The following is an 18,154-nucleotide window of genomic DNA, read 5'->3' as shown; positions in this document are numbered from 1 at the left end:
ATTGCAATTAGTGGGGCACTGCAAGAATCAGTACTTGATCTCAGCTGCTTACAGTCTGCTAAGTCATTTAGTATGAGTCAATTGAGTGTAGAATATCCATTATTACAATTGATACTGTGCTAAGTGGAAAGTGTGGCATGAGGAGGAAACAAAGACGAATATAAACAAGGTAAGTGAGAGGACACTTGGGTTGAGTGTAACTCTGAAGTGACTTGATCTTGAGTTCTGGTCTTTTACCCAGCAGCTGTGAGCAGCCCTTAGATGTGAAAGTAGGTATGCATTTCTCTGGCATTTATTGCTGCTGAATGACTGCATCTTAACCCATGTTGCACAACATTTTAGCAGGAAAGAGTCAGAGCTGACAAAGAATAAAGGACACATGGTTGGCTCAGATAAGTTTATCTTGCAATGATGTTTATCTTTTCACTTTTAACTTTTTTTGTGCAACTATCCGTAGGTAGCACATTTGGATTGCTTCCCTAATGACTGCATCTATTTCTGCTTTTAATATCTAATTAAAAATGCAGATAATCACATCTGAATTCCTTATTTGTCACATTGGAGTGATGGTAGTTTGATTTCTGACCATCGTATTTAAGAAACTTAAAAAGAAATTAAAATGGCATGGAATTGAAACTGCATTTTTTAAAAAATGTTGATGCCTAATTGAGTTTTTTGTACTCAAAACTTTCATAAGTTTGCCATATTGCTTCAAATGGGCATGTGGAAAAGTAGGATGAATTATTCGAGAGGTGTGATTTAACATTGAAATTGGCAAAGTTAAGTTGACAAAAGAGCTATGGTGCAATTTATGCAATTCAAGGATAACATTATGGGAATGCATGCTGTTCTGTAATTAATAATTGTACAGCATTGTTTAGCAGCATCAAAGCTTTGCATTTGAAATGGTAGGATCATGGATATGATAAAATAACAGCAACCTAAAAGTTAACTGCATGTTCTAGATGTTTTTTCTCTCTGCATTCCTCAGCAGCCTTGCTGTGTGTCTTCCAAAAGCAGATGGTGCAGACTCTTATAGAGCAAGAAAAGTGAAGAGATCAGCAGAATTGGAGGAAATCCTAAAAGCACTGAAAAATATTCATGTTAGTATTCATTGTACTTCTAAAACTATTTAACATTATTATCTGTACAATTGCCTTTATTTATTGAATGTTCTTTATTTTTTTCAGACTCAGGTGGTGAACATGTCTTGTGATGTAAGTGTGACCCTCATCAATTGAGAAACTAAATTGGGCTAATGTTGACTTAAGAATATATGATTGAGAAACATTGAGCCAGATTTTCCTGTCAGCAATGAGCTGCTTGTGCCAAAAGTAGACCAACACTAAATGGTTGAATTCGCTGTTCTACAGATCCCCCTGAACCTCACTGGTAAGGTTCTGCATGATAGCAGAGCCTTGCATGTGGAAGTACCATTAAGAGTGAATGCCAGAACAAGCCTCATCTGTGAAATAACTGAAAATGATTTTTTGACAACCAGCTAAGCCACCATACCTGTCTTACCTGGTTGTTACCCTGCTAACCTCTTGCTGTGACGGAGCTTAGAGTGACTTGGGGAGTCGCTCTACTCTAACACTCTTGGGGTGTTGTGCATGCAAACAAGGTGGCCTATCCATCGGAGCTGGCTGAGTGTAGTTAGAGTCTTAATGACACGAATGTTGGCCTAGAAGAGGACATTGATACTGCCTGTCATGTGCTTTCGGGTGCCTGCTGTAGGTGGTCCATGTCTCTGAGAAGGAGATCACTGCTGCTCCATACACTATTGATTTTTAAATGCACTTTTCCTCACCTCTCCTCCTATTCCTGGATAGGGTATTACATTATGTTGGTGATTGACATACATTTAATATTAATAAGCAAGATCATAATTATGATTGGTGTAATCTCATTTTTACTCTTTGTTATCCAATCTGTGTTTCATGAATTCATGAAATACAATCTAATATTTTACTGAGGTAGTTTTCGCCTAATAATATTTTTCTGGTGTATTAATTGTCTTCAGCTACTCAATTGTACTTGTTCTCATTTGCATTCACTCCATCTTACTTATCTACTCTCTGTTCCAGACTTCATTCTATTCTCTTATTACACCTCCCTACAAATGTTTCTATAAGATGCTAAACAATATTTGTTTGAAAAAGCTATAGAAGTAGTTTTAGTAACTGATTTTTGAATTCTGTGTACACGTGAAGTGAAGACAAAAGGTTACTACACAGTTAGGATTTAACACAAACTTTGAGAAGAATAACTCTATCTTTCAGTTTAATCAGATAACTTTTTTTAAATTTTAGAATGTGAAAATAAACTCTCCTGCAGAGGTACCCGTAAGTATTTGGCACTAGTGCCTTTTCTATACCCTTTAGATAAATTGAAACCTTGAACCATTTTATTGCATATTTTATTGTCTCATTGAATAATAAAACTGATTTTATATTTAAGTATCAAATGGTTGCAGCCTCAGCATTAGTCTCCTATCAAGGGAGTATTGAGGTGGGAATGAATGGTTGTAAGGGATGTGCATAAATTCCCATGTCCATGTTTAGAAGGGCGTTATCTGTATGCTTGTCACGCTATATTTTCATCTTCCTGGGATATGCATATTTACAGTTATTCTCCCAGGAGTTATAACTCCAAAGTTATAACTTTGGCAGAGGGTGCTCTCAATGACTCTACCATATTTTCACTCTTGCACACCCATTGCCAGTGCCTGAACTCTTTAAGACTTCTGTCTTCCATTCTTCACTTCAGAGATATTTTGTCCTGAAAGGTCTTGGAACCTGCGTAGATCTCCATTGTTAAGGAACCATGGTTTATAAATGCTAACCGCAATCAAGTTTCAATCCAGTTACTCATAACTGATTCCAATCCATTTACCAGTAATTACCTTGCACAATATTTGACATCAGTTTGGCACCATCTCCATTCTGAGTAACCTGTACCAAATTCCTATTGCCCGGAACCATGCATTAAATTGATTACTAGTTTAATACTTAACAATACACTATCCTGACACCTCCTATATTCATAGTTTTCTCTTCACTTTACTAGACCTACGAAATACTAACAATTCACTTTCCCACTAAACACTATTTTCCACTCAGTTCTCTGTTCCACAATGTCTCACCTCCTCCAACCAGTTAACTACTGCCTAAGTTATTTCAAATCTAATAAATCTCACCCATAAGCCATTTTGATTCAAGTGTAATATATAATGTTACAGTAGATTTGCTTTCTACCAAAGGTTGCTACAGTGAGAAATGCAACAGAAGATAAACTTGTGTACGTGGACAATAATGCACATATATTTTATGTATCTGGTCCACTATTAGAATGAGGACTATTGGACTGATTAGCTCCCTTCTTTCACTATACCTCCATAAAAATATTTACTGTCAGCACATTAAATAAAATCATGATTTCAAAAATAGAAAACAGTGTTTGTAACCACTATTTGAGTTGGGTGATATTGGCAGAATTCTACGTATGGCATTATACTTGCATATGATGTTAAAGGGGTTGCTGCAACAATTTAAAAGAATAATTTTGATTTGTATTTTCATTGAAGCTCTTTTATTTCTCAGGAATTGAGGTTATACACACCTGCAGATGTAACTGTAAGTATTGATCACTAGAATACTTCTGAATGATCAAAACAAGCTTAAATTAAATCCTTTTATTGTATAGTTTTTTTTGCCTAACAGAATAATGAAATTGATCTCACAGTCCAATGAGTCAGAAAAAGCAGCGCCAGCACCTAGGGTGATCCCCATTAAGCTGACCTGTCAACTTGACAGACCATTTTTGAGCCTGGACAATCAATGCTGGAAATCTGAAACAAAAACCAAAAATGCTGAAACACTGAGCAGGTTAAATGAGAAAAAGAGTTGATGTTTCAGTTCTGACAAGGGTTCACTGGTGTGGTCTGGGAAATTGACCTCTTTCAGTAGAAGTTAACAATAACCCTATGTTTGCTTTTGGAAGTGTATGGGTTATAAAGCAGGAAATCTTTTGATTTCTTTTGCATTTTTAACATATATTTTTCAAGATATGATGTTTATTGTTTCTTTTTATCATGCCACTTAATGTACAGGGATCCCCCGGTTATGAATGATCTAACTTACTGAATGCTAGCTTTATGCAGATTCACCTATATATTTTGAAGTTAGTTATTACAATAGTAAAATGTCTTGTGGTGTTCATTGATGACTGGATAAAATATATGAGCCATTAGTTTAATTATAGGTAGTGTTAGGGCGATTATTCAATTAAATTAAAGAATTATAGCAAGTGTATGTATTGGTTTATTATTGTCACATGTACTGAGATACAGTGAAAAGCTTTTGTATGCGATTCAGACAGATCATGCCATATGTAACTACATCAAGGTAGTAAAATGAATGCAGAGCGATATGATGTGCATAGCTATAGAAAATGGATGCTTCTGACTTACAGAGAAGTCTGTATATGATCAGCTGTCAGGAATGGAACCCTTAAGTAATCCCAGCACTGCATGTATCAGACCCTTAAGTATAATGTTTCAAGACTTAAAGCAGATATTAGCTTCTTGGAAGGAAATTCCTGGACCAAAATATCTTTTTTGTGAAATATGGGTGGTTTGAACTTTGGGAGATTCTTGTGATTAATGAGGGAAAAAGACATCATGATGTCAAAATGCTTAAAGCTTTTGATCATCTTGTAACATGCTGTTTGATTTATATGAGCTAGATTTACGATTTTGTCTATTTGAATGGAATTTAGTATTTCATAATACAGCTCATCAGAAATTTGTTTTTGATGCGAGGACTTTTTTTTCATAAGACTGATGCGGGGAATGATGATATTTAAGAGACTTGAGTGTTCTTGCAGCATGATAACATTAACCACCTTTCTGGGAAAGCAGTTTATCCCACCTGTGAGTCTCATGCCATGCTGGTGTCATTGACACATGAGGAAGGTCACAGGATCTGCCCTTGTTTGCATTCATGATTAAAGACTTCCCACCAAGAAAGCTTGTTTCTTGGCTTATCCAAAGCATGGCTTTAGTTGGTGTACATAACCTGGTTCTGTGCTACAACTTCCAGTCTGTACAAGCACAAGCAATACTTGCAACAGGATTAAATATTATTTTAATCAATCTAATTGCCTATAGATCCCATAGATGCACTTTTACTCAATCTCTAAAAATTTCCCTCCCCTCCCCTTTTATCAACCACGTGTTAATTTTTAACCTGTTCTTTATTTTTCTTTACTTGCTCTTTAATTTACAAAAAAGTTAGTTACCAAACTGAATAATTATCAGAGGTTGAATAATTTCATGCATCTATAAAATGGTAAATCCAAAACTCATTCAACAATAGGAAACAGCTTGTTCTAAATCAAACCTGATTTCTCAAACGTCAGTCGTTGTAATACCGCATTTAATTTGTGAAGGTAATTTTCTGATGATTATTTAGTGTTTTTTTTCATTGTGTGGAACATTTTTCAATTGTTGTTTATGCCACATAATGGTGTGAAAATTGATTCCTCTTTTTCAGGATTAATTTGCATTTCCATTTCAAGCACCAGAATAGTGGATCATTTTGTATGATAAATGTGAGCTTACCGTATTTACTAATCCCCATTTGCTGCCCTGACATTAGCCAAGAAATATACAATGTGGGGCTTCGTACAAATGTATTTATATAATGGTGATTCATTCTTGCCTTGCATTTTGTGGCAAGCAACATAGATCTTTTATTGTATCTTCTGACTTTGTGCATTCTAGCTGATAGTGCTTGACAAACTGTTAGTCAAATAGTCCCATACTTAACACAAACAGACTTATCTAGACAAAGGTGCTTTACTGATTTGGGTGAGATGTTGAAAAAAGACCATGAAGAAATATAGTCAGTGGGATTTCGAGTGGAAATTAGAGGAACAAATATGTAGGGAAATCATAGCTAGGTGTCAGAATAATAGTGTTGCAATAGTAGGTGATTTTAACTTCCCTGATATTGACTGGGTCTGCCTTAGTACTAAGGTATTAGATGGGGTAGAATTTGTCCAGGAAAGTCTTCTGAAGCAAATGGAGATTGCCCTAGTGGAGAAGGGGCTACACTCAAACTTCTAGGAAATGAGGCTGGGCAAGTGGTTGATATGTCAGTGGGGGAGCACTTTGGGACTAATCACTATAATCCTATTAGTTTCAAAATGGTCATGCAAAAAGATTAGGACTGGTCATCATCAAAGTCCAAAATTGGAGGGAGCCTAATTTCGATGGCATCAGAAAGGAACTCGTAAAGGTTGAGTGGGAGAGGCTATTTGCATGTAAAGGGACATCTGGCAGCTCCTAACCAGGTGTATCCTACAGTGTCATGGGAAGCAAGGGAGGAGATTGTTGGGGACAAGGCAGAGATTTTTGTATCTTCGTTAGCCACAGGTGAGGTACCAGAAGACTGGAGGTTAGCTAATGTTGTGCCTTTATTTAAGAAGGGCAGCTGGGATAAGCCAGGGAACTACAGGCTGAGTCTTTTGGTGGCGCTGCATGGAGTAGGTCGTATCTTGGCTTTGCTCCACTTACCATCTAACTCCTTATGCACCACCCTTTACTGAGACTTTTATAATACTTTTACAAGATTGATTTTGACTTCTAAAGTATCAGAATGAATACCAGACCTAAGGCTGGAGCTGATAGCAAGGGTAACGGAGACCCTCAACTCACTTTGGAAGCTATCTCTAAACTGGATAAAAAGCTTGACCAGAGATTTGCCGCTTTGGAAACGCTGTTAAAAGATATGGAAGACAGGCAGACCACATTCATACAGGAGAGTGTTAAACAACAGCAATTAATTGGTGAACTGGATCAAGCTGGCAAAGAGTGAGATCACAGGCTGGATTTGCCAGAAGATTTAATGGTGACCAAACAAAGACTGCAATGGCAAAGACAGAGGATTATTGATTTAGAAAGCCGCAGTCGGTGAAATAATGTGAGGATTATCGGCCTCTCCGAGGATACTGAATCCGGAAATCCCATTGAATTCTTTTCTAAACTTCTGAAGGATGTGTTTGGCCCTGAAGTTTTTTCTACAAGCCCTATACTTGATCGTGCCCACCTAGTGTTAAGACCAAAACCTCCGGCAGAGCAAAAACCACGGCCAATAATATTGAGATTTCATTATGTCAGTACCAAAGAGCATTTGATTTGAATTGCTCATTGTCGAGGAATGATTCAATATAAAGATTGGAAGTTTCGTCTGGTTGAAGGTTACACCCCAGAAGTTATGAAAGAGAGACTGCTTTACAAACCGATTATGTCGCAGCTTTATCAAGAGAATTACCAACCTGCATTACTGTTCCCAGCCTGTCTGAGAATTTCACTTCCCGATAAATCATGCTGGTAGTTTAATTCCGTTAAAGAAGCCGAAGATTTCTTCCAAGGTTAACTTTTCGTCTCTAGATGGTCAAGAAATGTGCTTTTCTTTGACTTTATACTTGGTCTACTAGGCAATGATTAACTTACAGGTTTAAGTGCTTTTTATGCCCGGAGATATTTTCCTGCCCTTTGTTAATTTTTTCATGCTTGGTTCTGGAACATGGATACTTACCATGTTTTAATTTAATTTTTTTTTCTCTTTATTATTTTACTTTAACATTTTTAATGTTCTGTTTGGGTAATAATTAAGAATTTAACTGAGTGACTGCCTTTTTCTCTTTGGAATTAAAATAAGACTGTATTTTTTGCAAGTCTGTTTACAATTTGAAAAATTGTTTTGGCTAATCTTTCTTTTTGTTTAGTCTATTGATGGTGCCTTGCATCCTTTTAAATTTGGGACCTGCCACCAAAAGGTCGGGGTTAAACAATAGTGGGTAGCATTTTGGCTGCCTACTGGCCAGCTTTCAGGCTTTGCTGGGTGAGGGGTGGGGCTGTTTTTAGGTTAATTGTTTTGATAAACTACAAATATGTCTGAAGTGTCGTCATATCCGGCTCCTCTTTGAACTTTTTTTCCCTCTTCCTGTTAATGAATCTCCTTGGCAACAAGGTTAACCCTTTACATACCATATGTTTTTTTTAGTCTATTAAAATGGATAAGATGATTAATTTTGTTACATGGAATACAAACGGCTTGAATAATCCAATTAAGCATAAGAAGATCTTTAAGGTTTTTCACAGACTGAATGCTCAGATTATTTTTGCGCAGGAGACTCATCAGGAAAGAGGATAATCAGCGCTTTTTTAGATTTTGGAGGGGTCATTCTAACTCACAAGCAAAGGTGAAAGGAGTCTACTTGCTCAGTTTAGTGTTTTCTCTGGTTATAGATTAAATCTTAATAAGAGTGAATTTTTCCCATTAAACATGCAAGTCCCAATTTATAGGCAATTACCATTTAGATTATTGACTGATTACTTTTCGTACCTGGCTGTTAAAATTACCAAGAAACACAAGGACTTATTTAAAGTGAACTTTTTACCTTTAATTAATTACGTTAAACAATTATTTACTAAATGGTCCCCATTCTCTTTATCATTGATTGGCCAAATTAATGCAGTTAAGATGAATATTTTACCAGAATTTTTTATCTATTTCAGGCGATTCCAACTTTTATTTCAAAATCCTTTTTCGACACTATTGATTCCAAAATTCTTTCATATATATGGCAGAATAAAAACCCAAGGTTAAGTAAGAAATATTTACAAAGATTAAAAAAGGATGGTGGTATGGCTTTGCCTAATTTTAGATTTTACTATTGGGCAATTAATATTAGATACTTAATTTTCTGGGCACAAGACTTAGAAGCAATTCATTGTCCCTGTTGGGTACACCTTGAGTGTGAATCAGTGCAAGGACTTTCATTAGTTTCTATTTTAGGAGCTTCATTCCCTTTTGCACTTACTAAATTGAGTAAACAAATGACTAATCCAATAGTTAAACAAATGATATGGATATGGTTTCAATTTCATAAATTTTTTGGATTGAATAAATTTAATTTATCAAGTTCTATTCAACCTAATTTTTTCTTTCAACCATCTAGAATTGACTCAGCCTTTTCCTTATGGAGAATGAAGGGAATAACATGTTTTCGAGATTTATTCATTGATAACTTTTTTATCTTTTGAACAGTTGTCTAATAAATACAATCTGCCTAGATCACATTTTTTTTCGATATTTACAGATAAGAAATATTTTAAAAGTTACTTTACCTTCTTTTCCGACACCATATAAAATTGAAATTACAGAAAAAATTTTAGGTTTTAATCCTTATCAGAAGGGACTGATAGCAATAATTTATGATCGGATTATGAAAATACGTTCAGAGGAACTTGATAAAATTAAGAATGAATGGGAAAGAGAACTCCAGATACTTTTACCTACAGAGACATGGAAGAAAATTCTTCAATTAGTTAACACATCTTCTATGTGTGCTAGACACTCCTTGATACAGTTTAAGGTGGTTCAAAGGACCCATATGTCCAAGGACAAGTTAGCCTGTTTTTATCATCATATAAATCCTATTTGTGACAGATGTGATTCGAAGGTGGCTTCCCTGACACATATGTTTTGGTCCTGTCCCCTTTTGGAAAAATATTGGAAAGACATTTTTAACATTATTTCATCTGTATTGAACATTGATTTACAACCTCATCCTACTACTGCAATTTTTGGGTGACCAATGATGGAATCTCGCCATTTATCTGCTTCTGCTTGTCATATGATCGCCTTTGTCACATTAATGGCCAAGCGATCCATTTTGTTCAAATGGAAGGATCCAATACCTCCCACCACTCTTCAGTGGTTTTCTCAAACTATAGCATGTTTAAACTTAGAAAAAATTAGGAGTGGCACTGTTGATCCTTCGCTTAAATTTGAGGAGGTTTGGAGTGCACTTATTCAATATTTCCATATGATGTAATCTGACGTTTTTCAGATCCCTTCAATAGCCCTTGAATACAGAGGAGTGGAGTTGACGACATAATAATGTTTTTTTTCTTTTTTTAATTGAATAAATATCAGTCCAGTTTTTTTTTGAAATTTTTGGTTTTTTTTGGTTTATTATCAATTTTTTTAAATTTGGAGGTTCTTCTTTCATATAATTAAATTTAATTTCTTTTCAATCTCTCCTTTTGTATTTGTTCACTTAATAAGAGAATGGGAGGTCTAGATTACTTTTTACTCCTTGTGATTATATCTTTTAACTGTTATGATTGTTATCCTGATCTCTTTGCACCATATGTATAATTACTAATGTTATATATATTATTTTGTACTAATTTGAAAATTAATAAAAAGATTGAAAAAGAAAAGGAACTACAGGCCAGTCGAGCCTTACATCAGTGGTGGGAAAGCTATTGGAAGGGATTCTGAGGGGCAGGATTTTCTTGCATTTGGAAAGGCAAGGACTGATGAGGGACAATCAGCATGGCTTTGTGCATGGGAAGTCATGTCTCTTAAATTTTATTGGGTTTTTCTGAAGAGGTGACCAAGAGGTGACAAGGGCAGGGCAGTAGATATTGTCTGCATGGACTTTAATAAGGCCTTTGAAAAGGTCACGTATGGTAGACTAGTCCGGAAGGCTAGAACACATGGGATCCAGAGTAAGGTGACAAATTGGATACAAAATTAGCTTGATAGTAGGAGGCAAAGTGGTAGTGGAGGGTTGTTTTTCAGATTGTAGGCCTGTGACAAGAGGTGTGCTGGGTCCTTCGTTATTTGTCATGTATATTAATTATTTAGATGAGAATGTATTGTAGGTTTGTAAGAATGTATTGTAAGAATATATTGTAAGCATGATTGTAAGTTTGCAGATGATGGCAAAATTGGTGGTACAGTGGACGTGAAGAAGATTATCTAAGGTTACAACAGGATATAGATCAATTGGGAAAATGGGCAAGGGAATGACAGATGGAAGTTAATTTGGACAAGTGCAAAGTGATGCATTTTGTGAAGTTAAACCAGGGCAGGACATACATAGTGAATGGCAGGGCCCTGGGAGATGTTGTTGGACAGAGTGACCTTGGAGTACAAGTATAAAGCTTAATTGTTATCTGGAATGAGCTGCCAGGGGAGGTGGTGGAGGCAGGAATCTCTTTGTGTGAAAGATTTACCACTCAGATCCCCTTTAAGCTTCTTCCCTTTCACCTTAACCCTATGCTGTCTAGCTTTACCATGGGAAACAGACATGGCCATCTACCCTCTCAATGCCTCTCATCATTTTATTTAAGAGGAGTCTGGACAGTTACTTGAATGAGCAGGGCATAAAGGGATATGGAGTTAATGCAGGCAAGTGGGATTAGTTTAGAGAGGCATGATGATCGGCATAGATATGGTGAGCTGAAGGGCCCGTTTCTGTGCTGTACAACTTTCTATCACTATAAACTTGTTAATATGATATTTGCCTGTACAGATTAAATGTCACTAAATTTGATACCATGGTCATTTACATAGAACACAGAACAGTACAGCACAGGAGTAGGCCCTTCAGCCCATAATTTATTACTTGATATACATTATTTTGTATATACTAACATTATGTATTTGGAATAAAGGTTTAGCTCGCCTCCTGTTTTATGTCTCGCATACACAAATGCTTTTAAAAGTGTAATTTGTGGTATAAAAGTAAAAATCATGATTGTAGTCTGTTATATTAATTTTAGTTTTTTGAAAACAGAAAAATTCAGTGAGTTGCTTCTAATTGTTGAGCCTTGTCTTACTGTGCTCTGAGGGAATTGATTCTTTATACAACAACTTTTTAATGTTACGGCTCCCACCCACCACCACCTCTAATCACAACAGGATAAATACTAAAGGGATGATATTCATCATGCTTGAGAATCTTTTAAAATTTGGAGTAAGATTTTTATTCAATAATGTTGACATTTCACCTCATTTGCCACTCCCCTCCCCTCCCCTACCACAATTTACCCTGAGCCCTAGTCTGAGCAAAAAAACCTTCCTGTGATTTCACTCAGCCAGAATCCTCCCTCTATTCAGGAGTCCAGATCTGTTGAGAGTGTGGATATCTGGATTAGAGCCCATACGCTGATGCAAAGTTTCCACTTCTCAGGCTCTCGATGAGCGACCAGCTCTATTAATCAGTGGGCATTCAGAGGCCAATCCAGTCACCTTCTGAATGAAAAGACGGTAAATACTGGCAGTTATAGCAGTCAGTTACAAATCAGGCATCCCCAACCCCCAATTAATCATCATGTTTGATAGGAAATGACAGGTTACTGATTGATCACAGTTTTAAAACAAAAAGTCTCCAAACGAACTTTCTTAGCTCTAACACCCAGCTGTTTTCCAACATATTATTAATGAAAGAATACAGGGTAGGGTTAGGGAGTGGCTGTATACTGTTGTGCAGTCCAACTTGCAGTTAACCCATAGTTTAGCATTAACCTAACAGTAAAATCGGAGAATATTGATCTTTTGACATTCCTACTGCTTGGCATCATTTTGAATGCCAATTATCTCTACCACAGTAGAAGTAAATTGGTGATTTCTTAATAAGTTAAGCACAAAAGTCCACAGAGACTGGAAATCTACAACAGTGTTCAAACAGGCAATTCCACCTGCTCTTCACAGATTACTAAGGTAGTAGTGGCCTGAGTCAGGGTTTAGAGAAGAGAAAAATAGAATATTTTCCTTAATAAATAATATATCCGCTTATTTTATACCATTTGACTCTATAATGCTGAAGAAAGAAAACTAAGCTGAAGGAGGTGGATGTTTAAATGCAAGAATATCTTACCAGATCAATATCAAGTGAATTCTTTCATCTGCTGTACAATTGGTAAAGTTTCCTGAGTTCAATTCTTTTTTTCCTTTCCTTTTTGCCAGCATGATTCTAAACTGGAGATTCAGATCTGACCAGACCGAACAATGCTCTGTAATTTATCAGCTGGTTTGAAATGAACTCGAGTAACACACACAAAATGCTGGAGGAACTCAGCAGGTCAGGTAGCATCTATGGAGGGAAATAAACAGTCGACGTTTCGGGTCGAGACTCTTCGTCAGGACTGGAAAGGAAGAGAGCCTTTCCAGTCCTGATGAAGGGTCTCGACCCGAAACATTGGCTGTTTATTTCCATCCATGGATGCTGCCTGACCTGCTGAGTTCCTCCAGTATTTCGTGTGTGTTGCTCCAGATTCCAGCATCTGCAGAATCTCTTGTGTCTTGAAATGAACTAGAATACTTTATTAGTAGTATGCTTTATTAGTAATTGAAATTCAGTATTTTCATTGCAGCTGTTTCACAACTTTGGTAGTGAGATAGCACAATTGAGTATGGAGCCAATCTCCAATTATTATTTTTCAAACACAAGGAACTTTTCCAGATTCATTACTTAGAACATGCAGTTCCTTTAAGGACATGCAAGAAAGGAAGAATTCTTCCAAAAGAATCAGAATTACTGGAGTATATATAATCTCTTTATTTATTTCCCCTCTAGGATGACTGTTTCGAAACCGCTTTCAATTGCTTCATCTCAGAACTGTGGGTTATAGACCATGAATACAAACTCGACTGTCCTGAAATACGCGCATTACAGATCATATTTAGAAACGTTGAAAGAAATAATAACATTGCTAAGGTAAATTCTTAATTCACATTAGCTTTACATACTGTGAGATGTTTCAGAGAGTTGGAGAAGAAGAAAGAGAAAGCTTGAATATTGCCATTTATCTGCTGAGTGGACCTTTACCAGCTGCCAGGAGTAGTAAATGATTAGTCACTGAAAATGAATGAAAATTGTCCCATCTACTAGATACTCCCTTTTGGCAAGCTTAATGAGCCACGTGGTTTCCCCTCCATTATGTACCCGGAGCGGAGTTACCCACATAATAAGCAGCGTGGAACAGAATGGATTCTGTTTGTTGTCTGTGACAAAACTGCATATGGGTTCTTTAATTCTGTATTAACCCGTGTGCTGCACTTTGGGGTGAAAAGTGTGCCATTTTTAAAAACTGAGTTTGTATTCAAAGTGGGACAAGTCTCATAGGCACACCTGCAACCATTGCCACCTGTTGCAAATTATCTCCTCCGAACACCCAAGTCCGTTCAAGTTTTGTTAGACTTGACAGCCAATTGTTGGTTCATAGAAGAATAAAAATGACCCTTTTGCTGCCTTATGATATCTTATGTGACATCACATGCTGAAAATCATTGGAAGTTATTGTCATAAGCTTCAAACAAAACCGGAAGCATGAAGCAATTCTGGATTGTTTCCTGCTTTCCCATATCTCAGATTTTCTTCGTGGGTATCAAAATCAAGAGGGCCAAGGAGAGGAAGGAGTATTAAAGGGGATTTGTCGTGAAAGTTTGTTTTTTTACACAGAGTGGTTAACATCTGGCACTCAATGCTAAAGGAAGTGGTGGACTCAGATATAATCACTAAGCTTAATAGACATTTAGACAGGCACTTAAATAGGCAAGGTATAGAAGTATACAGTCCTAATGCGGGCAAATGGGATTAGTGTAGAGAGGCAAAAAGGTTGGCATGGACATGGTGGGCTGAAGGGCCTGCTTTTGTGCTGTCCAACTCTATAATGTTCATTGCTTGGAATAAATTTACGTTGAAGTTTTCGCCAGATTCTGGCAGTCAAATTGAATAGGAGAAAACCCAAATGGATGGCTTGGATATTAGGATAAGCTGAGCAATTATCCACAATTTTACTAAGACTTCATGCGGCAATCAAGTTACTGAGCACGTGAAATAAAAATGTCACCTCGGCCTTTCAGTTTGTTGCACAGTTGCCTGGCAAATGGTTGGTATCATAGACTGAAAGTCGTACAGTGCAGAAATGGGCTCTTTGGCCCACCACGTCCATGCCAACCTTTTTGCCCATCTACACGAATCCCATTTGCCCGCATTAAGTCTGTATTCTTCTTTGCATTGCCTATTTAAGTTCTCGTCGAAATGTCTCTTAAGCATAGTGATTGTATCTGACTCCACCACCTTCTCTTGCAGATAGCCCCAATTATCATCATTCTCTGTGTTTTACAACAAAAACTTTCCCTTCAAGTACCCTTTAAAACATTTTCCTCTCACCTTAAACCTTTGTCCATATATCCGCATTAGGACCATATCCTCTGCCTTGACCATTTAAGTGTCTGTTTAAATACCTGTTAAATGTAGTAATTGTATCTGATTCCACCACCTCCTCTGGCAGCATGTTTCAGATATCAACTACTTCATAATTTAAAAAAAATTACTCTTCAGATCCCCTTTAAAATTCCTTCCACTCACCTTAAACCCATGCCCTCTTTTAATGGGGAAAAGATTTTTGACTATCAGTGCCTCTCATATTCTTATATACTTCTATCAGGTCACCCCCCAGCCTCCTTCGCTCCATGGAACTCAACCTGTCCAATCTCTCCCCATAACTAAAATCAAATCAAATAGAATCGTTAAAACATCTTAATTTTTTTGAACCTGCTATATTTTTCAGTTCTGGACATGCTTGGGGCAATATGAACTTACATCCAAGTTTTTGGTTATTTACCACCAAATACACTTGGCTATTGGCATGATAAGCTTTATCTAATGTGCATTTATAGAAGAGGGCATTTTCCCCGCATTAAAGATATAAGTGGGATTAACTGTTTGAATAATTCCTGAAAATACTGTGCCACTCATCCACATTTAAAGTGTCTGCAGATAAATCTTCCCCATAGCCACTGGTAAACAAGATATTGTCAGAGCTTAAACCACGAAAACCAGCTGTTACTGTGACTAGAGTTGTCACCATCTATTTTCTTTGTTTTCTCCAGAAAATCTTCCTTTGTTAAAGTTTTGCTAGGGTCAGTTTTAATTGTTTCATTATACCAAATGAAGAACGTCTTCTTCAATCCTGAATTTTTTTGTGTGTTGTATCTTTTTGGTGCTGGTGATCCATTCTCGATTCATTTTTGTCTTCCAATTTTGTGTTCTTTATCCAGCCACAAAGTGACTATATTGCAAATTAAGCTTGTATTTCTTTGCATATTCTTCCCTCATTAGGTGCCTTCAAAGCCTTGTATTTTGTTTCGTTTTAAAAAAGGTGTGATTTTCATCTACACTTAAAGGGTTAACTCTGAAGCTTCCCAAAGCAATTTAGTCTTACAGAAATTGAAACTGACATTAATGTATTTCATTGAATATACTCGATGCACCCAACCCTATTCCGAATGTTCAGTGTATCTTGTTATGTCTATCATGGCAACAGCAACCAAAAGACTTGTGTTCTAACTGGACCAATGTTAAACACCTAAAATGTGAAAATATGCAGTTTGATCCAAATAGATGGCATTAGGCAGGAGCAGAGGCTGTTTGTTGACAGTATGAGGTTATCCCTCTGTGTCGACCCAAGGTAGTGATTTGCAAAGGCAAATAGAAAAGTAGAGTTATTGTGTAGATGACAAATGGGTAGCATTGTGATTGTATTTGCCTGTTGACCTTTGATCGGCATTGCTTACTGACGTTTTTTCTCCTCGTCTCGATCTGCTTTGTCAGTTTGTATGTCTGAGTGTGTCTCTTTAGCATCTTACATCAGTAGTGGTTGGAATGTAGTCCTGAATTGTTGCCACTTAGTTTATTCTTGGAAAATATGATTTGCATTCCAATAATCAATTAAGTGCTATGACAACGTGCAGTCCTAAACCTGTGTTCTTATCCAACAGAAGGGCTGCCTAACATGTGAGGAATTTCAAGAAAAAAGTGTAGCAGAATTTCTAAAAGCCTTTGAAACTCTTGTACAAAAGAATTTGAAGACAGGATCTTAACTCTATTTGACATGTAAATAGTGAATTGTAAATATCTGTAAATAACTGTAAAAAGTCATAAATATTGAATTTTATATTTAACGTAATGTCAATCTTCTGACTAAAAACTACAGAATTTAATGTGAACAATGCATATTTTTATAAGAATTGCTTAATCAATGTTGTTTTCATTTTGTACAATTCACAGTTTCATAAACAATGAAGTTTGTAATATACACAATGCAAAGAAACTTTGAGTTAGATCCTATGTACTTTTTTAAAAATCCTTTCATCAAGCGTGCCAAGCAATATTGGTATTCTAATGAAGATCTGGGCCTGGGTGATGAGTTAAAATGGCAGTAACTATGAGTCCAGTAATCCTTTAATAAAGGCAATTTGGAAAAGAGTTTTAAAATTAAGTGCATATTAAAAATGGATGCAAAATTGTTCAAGGTTAAGTGTTGACAGGTCTCACTAATCACCTGAAATTCCAAGAGGAAAGGATATAATATAGAAGGATAACATTAAGGCCATTGTACCTAGGTGACCAATGCAGTATGAGCTTCTTTTAACACTGATATTCCAAAGACTAATTTTGCTTTTGGTTTAAGTCCTATTATGTGGACATGTCATTCATGTGTTCTGAAAGGGGCACGGTTGGAAGAGCTGAGATGATGCCTCTAATTTAAACAGGTCAATAATTGACATGAAGGCTTCAGTCTTCAAATCATAATGCTGATGTAAACCCATTCATTTCAAAAGGTCATAGTTGACAAATGCATTTTTTTAATTGCTTCAAATGTAACCATAATCCAGAATTAATACTTGTCATATTCTTCATAAATGTTGTGCTAAATGTCATAATATGTGTAATAAAAGTAATAAACTTGCTGTAAATTGCCTTTCATTGAAAAATTATTTTACAAGTGGGCTCTTCAGAAGTGAGGGAGGTTTGGAGTATTTGAATTAAGCAAATATGACAACTTCTCCTATTCTGAACACCAGCAGGTATCATTCTTTTGTCTTTAAGACTTGCTTAAAGAAGCTTTGTTATCCCACCAAAAGTGTAAAAAAAATGTTTATTTTTCACCAATTTTATTACAGTTACATCACTTTGTCCATTTTTCATTTTCCACTTTCTTCTTTCCACATCCTTTGTCACCATGTTGGACGTTACCAATCAGTGCTCGCCATCATTTGTGTTCTTCATGTATGTATACATCTGTATGTAGAAAGGTTCCCTTGAGATGCATCCACAGTAAATTAATGTAAACCTGCAAAAATGAGAACCAGCAACAATTTATAAAATTAGCTAATTAATGCTAATTTATTTATGTGTAGATCTTGTCTGATTGCAGTAGTCTTTTTGCAATTGGTCACTCAAATTTACACAGCACCTAGAAGTGTTGAAATGTACC

At 36.4% G+C, this 18,154-nt stretch overlaps 1 protein-coding gene across 2 annotated transcripts in view; it reads left to right on the top strand.

Moving 5' to 3' along the window:
* Window positions 1-17,620, top strand: part of LOC127587221 (interleukin-15-like) — a 60,231-nt gene extending 42,611 nt beyond the window's left edge. Inside the window, exons 3-8 of one of the 2 annotated variants that reach the window (XM_052045447.1) lie at window positions 995-1,103; window positions 1,191-1,217; window positions 2,313-2,345; window positions 3,603-3,635; window positions 13,447-13,587; window positions 16,656-17,620. In XM_052045447.1, coding sequence (XP_051901407.1) covers window positions 995-1,103; window positions 1,191-1,217; window positions 2,313-2,345; window positions 3,603-3,635; window positions 13,447-13,587; window positions 16,656-16,757 — 445 coding nt within the window. In that variant the 3' untranslated portion in view covers window positions 16,758-17,620. Of the gene's footprint in view, window positions 1-991; window positions 1,104-1,190; window positions 1,218-2,312; window positions 2,346-3,602; window positions 3,636-13,446; window positions 13,588-16,655 lie in introns of both variants that reach the window. The other variant, XM_052045436.1, reaches the window with a different exon arrangement.
* The last annotated feature ends 534 nt before the right edge of the window (window positions 17,621-18,154 follow it).

The sequence above is a fragment of the Pristis pectinata genome, chromosome 2, assembly GCF_009764475.1.
Source record: "Pristis pectinata isolate sPriPec2 chromosome 2, sPriPec2.1.pri, whole genome shotgun sequence".
Lineage (NCBI taxonomy): Eukaryota > Metazoa > Chordata > Chondrichthyes > Rhinopristiformes > Pristidae > Pristis > Pristis pectinata.
This window is presented reverse-complemented; position numbering and strand designations above follow the sequence as displayed.